This window comes from Oxyura jamaicensis, unplaced genomic scaffold (genome assembly GCF_011077185.1).
Source record: "Oxyura jamaicensis isolate SHBP4307 breed ruddy duck unplaced genomic scaffold, BPBGC_Ojam_1.0 oxyUn_random_OJ68343, whole genome shotgun sequence".
In the NCBI taxonomy this organism is placed as follows: Eukaryota; Metazoa; Chordata; class Aves; order Anseriformes; family Anatidae; genus Oxyura; species Oxyura jamaicensis.
In genome coordinates, this window is record NW_023308869.1 from 1 (window position 1) to 8719 (window position 8719).

Sequence of the window (8719 nt, forward strand, 5' to 3'; positions counted from 1 at the left end):
TTGGCGCGCGGGGCGCTGCGCAGTACCGGGCCGGGCCCGCCATGTCCCGCACGGAGCCGCCGCCGCCGCCGGGCGCCGCCGAGCCGGGCGCCGCCATCGAGCGGCTCTGCCAAGAGCTGAACCTGGACGCGGCCAGCGCCGCCGAGGCGCTGCGCGACTTCACGGCGCTGCGCGGCACCTACAGCCTGGAGGTGGGCGGCCGGGGCGGGCCGGGACCGCCTGTCAGCGGCCGGGGGCGGCGGGGGCCGGGGCCGCGGCCGCGTCCTCCCCGCTCAGCGGCGGCGCTTGCCTTGGCAGGGGGAAGCGCTGCACTGGCTGGCCTGCGCGCTCTACGTGGCCTGCCGCAAGAGCGTCCTGCCCACCGTGGGGAGCGGCCTGATGGAGGGCAACTGCGTGTCGCTGACCAGGATCCTGCGCTCCGCCAAGCTCAGGTTGACCTCCCCGCCCCGCCCGGCCCCTCGCGGGGCGCTCCCGGGGCGGCCTCGGGTGCAGGCGCCAGGTTGCGGCCTGCTTCCAGCCGCAGGCCTGTGGAGCAGCACCCACCTCGGGGCAGCGGCTGCTCCGCCCGCGGCGGCCGTTTTCTCTTCGCGGTTAACTGAAGCACAAACGAGACATCCCACAAACGAGACGTCCCGGTGTTCTCTCGCCAATCCCGATGAGACTCGCGTTTGACTCGGGATTTAGGCCAAGCCGCGGTGTTTGGCGTTGGCGGCTGTGCCACGTGCGCTTTGGGAGCACGGAGTAATGCGTTTTGGTAGAGTTTGAGGTGCTTCAGGGGCTTCCCAACCCTGCTTGCCTCCACAGTCTAACCAAGTGTGCTGGGGCTCCAAGTTGTTGCCCCACGTAGAGCTGCTTTCATGTAAACTGCCAGAAGGGAAGTCAGCTTAATTACACCTGCAATTACAGGTTTTGTGTAGGTGGTTCCGATAGGCGTAGACTTGTGTCTGTGTGTTCGCTGTCTCTCCTCCCTTCCCTTGGCACCCAAAGCAGCGTGCGCTCTTTCCTCTCCACCCTTCCCAGCGGCCCTCAAACGCAAACCAGTGTTCCCACACTTGTGCTTTAGGGAGCCAAGGAGAGGAACCTGAGTGATAAAGAGGCAAAAAAGCTTGCAATATAGACAATATTTAGGAGTCTGTCAAAATAAGTGTTAAACCTACGTATTAAACCAAGTAGTCGGTAAGGAGCAAATATGACACATTCTAGACTTTATCAAAATTCAGAATAAAGAAAGCTAGGTAAAGCTGAAAATAAACGTCTTTTCTTGTTTCTTTTAAGTTTAATTCAGTTTTTCAGCAAAATGAAGAAGTGGATGGACATGTCAAATCTACCACAGGAATTCCGTGAGCGAGTAGAGAGGCTGGAGAGAAACTTTGAAGTGTCAACTGTGATCTTCAAGAAGTTTGAGCCAATATTTTTGGATGTATTTCAAAACCCTTATGAAGAAAATTCTAAGCCACAACGAAGCAGGAAGCAGAGGTATTTTTGAGGTTTCATGTGACTTTTCAACAGGTTTACAAATGTTAAGACCACTATTAATGCTTTTAAAGAATAAGATAAAGTACTGAATTGATAGGGCTGCTTCGTGTTGTGGCCTTGATTCTGAAATGTGGTGCATACAGGAAAATCCCTAGTCGTGGTGGAGTGTGGCTCCTATCAGCAGAGCTTTGTGTCCGGCACTTGTTTACGCCATTCTCTGTGAACTCAGGACCTGGCCCTTAGTGAGCACAGCTCTGCATGGTGGAAGAGGCAGAGTGATGCTTTAACTTGAGATATAGTGAGACCATCACAACGTTTAGCATGGGGATATTCTTTCGTGGCAAGAGACTTGTAGTTGATACCGTGACATAATCCCCCCATACAAATATAGCTGTACCAAATGGGAAAGCATCAGCAGGCCTTCCACATCACTGTGATTTTAGTATGACTGAGCGTTAACACGCTCAATCAGATGAGCACAGAAACACAGATGAGCTTTAACACATAAATGGGAGAAAATTACAGCCGATGTGCTCGTTCTTTTGTCATTTTTATGACAAATGAAGTAACTGGTGGTGTCGTCTTCCAGATGCCAGGGTACTTTTGCTTTAATTAAGGGGACTTGTCCATGTTCTCTGCTGACCATGTTACTGTCTCTGGCAGCTTTACAGTGAGGATGTAACCTTGATAATGAGGGAGCTGAGCTGGGCCTGTGCCGGCGATTTTTGCTGGCTTATATGTGTCCTTGGGATGTGAGGGGGGATAACTTGTGGTAAAATGCTCTAGTGCAGCTCCTTATAAACAGAAAGGATGCTTCTGCGGGCATTGCTGCATCCCTATCAGGGGAATTTTCATCCATATGCCCTGTTAATGTGCCTTCATCAGAACAGTGTTTGTTACTGTAACTTTAGCTTTCCATTAGCTTCCCCGTTGAGTGTCTTAAATAATCTCTTTCCCTGGTCTTCAAGCTCCGTGGCTTTGGATAGTCTCTACTCCAAACATTTTGCACTGTAAGAGCTGTAACACAAGTTGTAGCTGCATATTTTGAAGGGATGATTGATGCTATAGTAAAATATTTAGGAAAATAATCACCGTAATTTATGTCGTCCTGGGCATCTCACTGCCTGCATCTCCAGGAGAATTTTTTTACAGTCCTGACACCATCAAAATTGTATGTTCAGGGTCATGGACAACAGCAACCGTTAGCTCAAAAAGGGGCTGGAAGGTTAATGATGCTGTGCAGAAAGCCCTGTAGAGCTATACAGGAGACTGCAATGAAAGCTGAAATATGCACATGTAGCTTACAGTGTGAAATTGTTGGTCGCTCCGTCTTGCTTTGAGCAAGGAAATGGAATGAAATTCTTTCCTTGTAACAAGCTTCAGCTTCTGGAAGCTGGAGACTGACTTCTTGTCCTCCTCCTCCTCGACAGGCGGGTGCTGTGCAGTGTCAGAGATCTCTTCAACTTCTGCTGGACTCTCTTTGTGTACACTAAGGGTAGGCTGGCTTTTTTAGCTGCATGTTTTGTGTGCATTTGGAGTTATGAATTTCTGTTATGTTGCTTGATGTGATATGCTGTCTCTTAAAGGTAATTTCCGTATGATTGGGGATGATTTAGTAAATTCCTATCATTTGCTTCTCTGCTGCTTGGACCTGGTCTTCGCAAATGCCCTTCTGTGTCTAAATAGAAGAGATTTGCTAAATCCATCGTTTAAAGGTATGTGAGGACAGATTATTTAAGATCAAATATGCTTGGTTTTAATTTCTTTTAAGTGAAGTTGAAGGTTGGTTGTCTTTTTTTTTTTTTTTCCCTTTTTTTTTTTTTCCCTCCCCTTCCTTCTCAGGCTTACCAGGGGACTTCCATGCAACAGAGATCAAAGTCTCTGAAGATCCTCCTTGCATTATTGCCACGCTGTGTGAGCTGCATGATGGGCTTTTAGTAGAAGCAAAAGGAATAAAGGAACACTACTTTAAACCATACATCTCAAAACTATTTGATAGGAAGGTACATCTTACTACTTTTAAGAGTGTGTGATAGTGCTCTTATGAATGGTCCTGTCTTGAAACTATTTAAAAGCTGCAGGTACTGATGAAAAGTGCACTAACAGGCAAATGAACTCGGTCTGGTTCAGCTTTCCTTTGTATGCATGTTATCAGGAGCAGAATTTACTTTCATTGTGAATGACATGTTCTGTATGGTCCCGTCTGTTTGGCTTTTTACATCAATGAAGAATCTTTACTTTCTTGGCAGTGTGAAAGCTGAGTCATGGATGATAGCCTTTTTTTTTCTGAAGAAAATATCACCTTGTGAAAAAAATTTTCTGGAGTAACTGTAATGATAGTCTGGGTCCTAGCGCTTGTCTTGGAATTAAGCAAGATGTTTTAGACTGAAGAGGTTGAGGTTGCAGATGGACACACTATTCTGTTTAGTTTTGATCCTGGAAAACGTTTCCAAGTTCTGTGGAAATGTCTATGTAGTCACTCAACAGGTCCCTAACCTCTATGGAACAGATTTTTAATAGCAGTGCTGTTTCTGAGGAATGAGTTTTTCTAGAGCTTGGGTAGAACTGAGCTTTGTCCTTGTCTGTTTGTCTTGCTAATTGCATTGTAGTCCTTTGGTATATGCAAAAGAGTCCAATTATGCTCCTAAGTCTCATTTCCCTTTAGGTGGAAGCCATCACACTGTCACATTGTTAGAGACGGAATTGTTTTGATTTTATTATGTAAGATATTTCTTTTTTTTTTTTTTTTCTTAGATCTTAAAAGGAGAATGTCTATTGGATCTTTGCAATTTTACAGAAAATAAGTAAGTTATAGCTTACATTCTTAATTGTGGGCTTTGATTTCATTTTTAAAGTATGTGTCTTTGAATAGTAAATCTTAGTTTTTCCTGTGCCCTTACTTTATCATAACTAGCTGCTTTTAATGACTTGACAACCATTGCTGTTACTTGCCTAAAATGCATTCCAGATCTGAGATATGTCAAATATCAGAGGGTCGGCTGTGGATTTCTTCCTTAATGTCAGGTCACAGCAAGGGTGGTTAGGCACTAGGAGAGGCTGCCTGGGGAAGTGGAAGAGTTGCCATCCCTGGAGGTATTTAAGAAACATGTAGATTTGGGACATAGTTTAGTGGTGAACTTGGTACTATTAGGTTGATAGTTGGACTTGATCTTTAGGGTCTTTTCCAACCTTCTAGGATTCTGATTTTCTGTCAGCTGTTACCTTTGAGTAGTCTAATGCAAGTCAAAGCCTTGAGTCTGAAGTCCATGGATGTATTTCTATACATACCCTATACATACCATCAAATATTATACCTGAGTAGGGAAGTATTTAGACTTCTTTATCAGTCTCCAGTTGAGTGTATAAATCTGTGAAGGCAATTCTCTTTTCAAAAGATATTTTTTTCTTCCAAACCACAAAAAAAATTTGGGAGGCAAATACAGTTGTTTCAGAAACTTAATAAATTCACTCCTCAAAGCTAATCTAAATAAAAAGATGAACAGCAGCTGCTTTGTTCTGGATCCTGTAAAGAGTTTTTTGCCTTTTCCAAAAATTACCTAATCATTTGTTTTTGCAAAGTGATTGCAAAATCTTTGATTTGCTTTCTAAGAATTACAAGCAATGTCATCCACACTGTTAAAACAACTGAGTCACTCTCAATTTCAGATAGAAAACAGTGTTTGTATGGTCCATATGAACTTCTATTAGCATTTCTGCTTGAAAAGGAATAGCATTAATGTAATAATTACTGTCGTGTAGAATAATACAGCATTCCCCGTTCTTTTGTAAACAATATCTAAGGAAACATGGAAGCCTGTTTCTTTGTCTAAACTATTTTACAGATGGGTTAGCTGGAAAAAAGAAAACAAAGTTCAGTATCATATGTCAGTGGTGACTGTAGGAATTATTTTTCCCTTCCTCTGTGCCACTATGAAAATAGCTGAATACCAAGCACCAGAAGCAGAACTCAAACTTAGCTAGTTTAATGCAACCACTGTTTGTGTGCTCTTCATATGCAAAGATTTAACTTTTGAATACTTCAAAACCACTTTATTTGCAACTGGGATGGAAGGCAAATTGTTTCTCCTCTACTTAGTGAGAGCTAAATGTTCGTGGAAGCAGAGCAGGCCCTGCAGGGATCGGGGAGGTTTGTGGTGGGTGATGAGGCAGGCGAGGAAGTCCACAAGCAGATTACGGGTGGGAGTGAAGCTTCCTGTACAAGCATTACTGTGTCTGAAAGTGTTAAATGCTTTGAGCTCGTGTGGTTTCAGTTTTGAATTTTAGCCCCACTGGCATATTTTTTGTTTCTTCAGCAGTTTAACTTTTGATGTAATGCTTTGGCTTCTCTTCCAGCAAAGCACTGAATAAAGAATATGAAGAGTATGTTCTAACAGTGGGTGACTTTGATGAGAGAGTTTTCCTAGGAGCAGATGCTGAAGAAGAAATAGGCACTCCTCGGAAATTTCCTGCAGACATGCCTGTAGGGAAAACAGCAGCAAGAGCTCATGTGGAGTGTCATCTTCAGCAGCATTTTGAAAAGGTGGTTCATCTAACTTGTCATTTTCAGTCGGAGTACTCCTGTAAAGTTTTTTCATCATTGTATGCAATCTGAATCCCTGAGATGACTTTGAAAAGCTGAATTTCAGTTGAAAAGCTGAACGTTTTACTGAGAGAAAGGAATGACATTTGCAGGCTTCAGTGGACAGTTTTGCTAAGGAGAAATGGCAGTGTCGTCTTCTTTCCTATGTAATTTAGTAAATAACTACTCCTTAAGCAGGATGGGAGTACTTCTATTTGTGAGTTAGTATTTTTTATGTCCGAGAATAATCTGTAAGTAGTTGAGACCTAACTATATAGACTTAGGGTTATTTCAAACTTAATTTATACTCAGTAAGAACACCATGAAACCTACTTGTTTTTCTGATATTTCCTTTTGATGACAGGAAAAGATAACTTGTATACTATTAAATGAAAAATAATATTCAAGACATAAAACCCACCAAAGATTCACTTTTTGTAATTTTGTTACAAAAAGTAGCCTATAAGCAGAGGTAGTGTTTCATTATGTTTAAAAAATGTAAAATGTATTTAATGAAGTTGTTGTATGGGAAACTACTCAATAGATAACTCTTTGAACTTGAATAATGGGAAAAAGTGTGCCAGGCTGTGTGAAAGGAGCTCATACTGTTTGGTAACTACTGTTATACACCAGTTAAAATACTGCTGCTTATTACAAGATACTACTGCTGGTATAAATGAATCATACAGCTTAAGTTTTTGTCCCAAATATAAATGTATCTCATATGAAAGCAAACTAAACATGGTGGTTTGGAATGAGTTTATCAGTTTCAAACTCCAGTTTTTGTAGTATAAAAAAATGACCTTGTTGCTATTTATGTCTGCTGATTACAGGCATAACTTTTCATCATTTTTTTCCTTGTATCTTCAAAACGGGGTCTGTTCTGATCATTCAAAACCAAATACTATATTGCATTACTTCTATTACAGGGGGCTGTAGGTGCACCAGAATGGTGTTTCACAAAGAATGTTTTCCTGTGACCCTCTCCCAGGCATCTCTGCCGCTTTCTCCATGTCACCCAGCTAACCCAGAGATTTTGAATGGAAGCATGTGCTTCCTCTTTCTTGCTCTGTATTTTCCAGTATTAAGTAAGCACAAATACAGACTTTAAGATTTAGTCTTGTTTTTCTAGATTTTATTAAAAAATAATAAAAAATGTTATTTTTGTCTACCTGGAGACTTGTTATAGTTGAACTACTTTTTAGTGAGTTCTGAGACCACAGGTTTGGCAGCCTTCAGGTAGTGTGTTAGTAGCATCATTTTAATCTTTCAAGTGATTTTGCATGAGATCATGTTTTTGAAACATTACTGTTGACTGATTTTGTTGCTTATTTTTCTGTCTCACAGAAAAGGTCATTTGCACCTTCAACTCCTCTGACTGGAAGAAGATACCTTCGAGAAAAGGAAGCTGTCATCACTCCTGTTGCTTCAGCTACACAAAGCGTGAGTCGGTTACAGAATATTGTGGCTGGACTGAAAAATGCACCGAGTGAACAACTGATCACTATTTTTGAGTAAGTACATCCACTGCGATTGTTCTCATACAAGTGAAAATTCATCTTCTCAAGCTTGTGCCTATTTCCTTGCTCAAAATTGACTTTTTTCTTTGGTGCAGAATTTTTTTGTTTGTACTTCTGTATTATTTCCAGTTAACAGGTCTTAACATAAGTAAAACATTCTGTTTTTTAAATGATCTCTTTTTCTTGAGAAGGAGAGCTAGACCCTCCTACCCCTGAGATATTGCCAACATCTCGTTCATATCTTTCCGCCACTGTATGATGCTGGGAAATCATATATTAGGTGACTACTGATTACAACCCCAGGCTTTCCTGATCACCATTTCTAGGACAGAGTCCCTGTTCTGTAAATCAGTTTATAATTTTTGCCCCTAGAAGCATGTATGCATGTTGACTGTAGTGAAATGCACTTTAAAATCTTGGTGTGTAAGCAGATGAGTGTAAACAAAATAATTTAGCAGTAAAAACTAGATCGGTGTTGCTTCATAGATTATAACAAGTAAAAATGTAATATTAAATAATTGTAAAGGTGTTGGGCATTTGTCTGATTCCATGCAAAGAATGGCCTTTTACTGTATTGTGGTGTAAGGTCTCCTGATGTTTTTCAGTAATAATGAACGTTTAGAATTAACACTTAATATGTGATGTACGCAAGTCATATTTTATAGCAATCTTCATAACTAGGTGAAAATACTACTTTTAGTTCTCATCTTTGAAATTACGTGTTTTGAAGGTCTTTCTAATACTCATTCTTAAAAGTTTGCATTACAAATGCTTAGCAAGATGCATTTCTATTTTGCAGGTTTCTATTTTGTTGTTGTTTTTTTTAAAGACTGCTTGATATTATTTCAGTTGATATTATTACAATGTTAGCATATCTATCTGTAATGAAAACTGAGTTAATTCATGCAATAACCTGTCTGTCAGATATTTAAATGTTAAAACTAGGACAATTAGTGAGTGAGTAATCTTCAGATAAGAGATGTGTTGAATGCTTTGCTCATCTTGGTTATGAGTTAAGCAAATGATAGGATATGTATTGTCTGATTGTGGAAAATGGGAAATGTAATGGGAAATAACTGTGGTTTTGACTATGTGGATGTGTTGGGTCTGTCTGGGATGGAGTCACCTTTCCCTGCAGCAGCCC

The 8719-nt window shown here is 41.3% G+C and overlaps 1 protein-coding gene across 2 annotated transcripts; it reads left to right on the plus strand.

The window, feature by feature from the left end:
• Positions 1 to 6: 6 nt before the first annotated feature.
• On the plus strand, positions 7 to 7590 carry LOC118159173 (retinoblastoma-like protein 1). 2 transcript variants are annotated; one of them, XM_035313790.1, is made up of 9 exons: positions 7 to 191; positions 298 to 431; positions 1276 to 1476; positions 2907 to 2971; positions 3063 to 3191; positions 3319 to 3479; positions 4231 to 4280; positions 5830 to 6016; positions 7403 to 7589. In XM_035313790.1, the coding sequence occupies exons 1-9, from the start codon at positions 42 to 44 to the stop codon at positions 7571 to 7573; spliced, it is 1248 nt and encodes a 415-aa protein (XP_035169681.1). In that variant the 5' UTR covers positions 7 to 41; the 3' UTR covers positions 7574 to 7589. The 2 variants fall into 2 exon arrangements, with proteins under 2 accessions (XP_035169681.1, XP_035169682.1); XM_035313791.1 differs by lacking the exon at positions 3063 to 3191 and having other exon boundaries at positions 7403 to 7590.
• The last annotated feature ends 1129 nt before the right edge of the window (positions 7591 to 8719 follow it).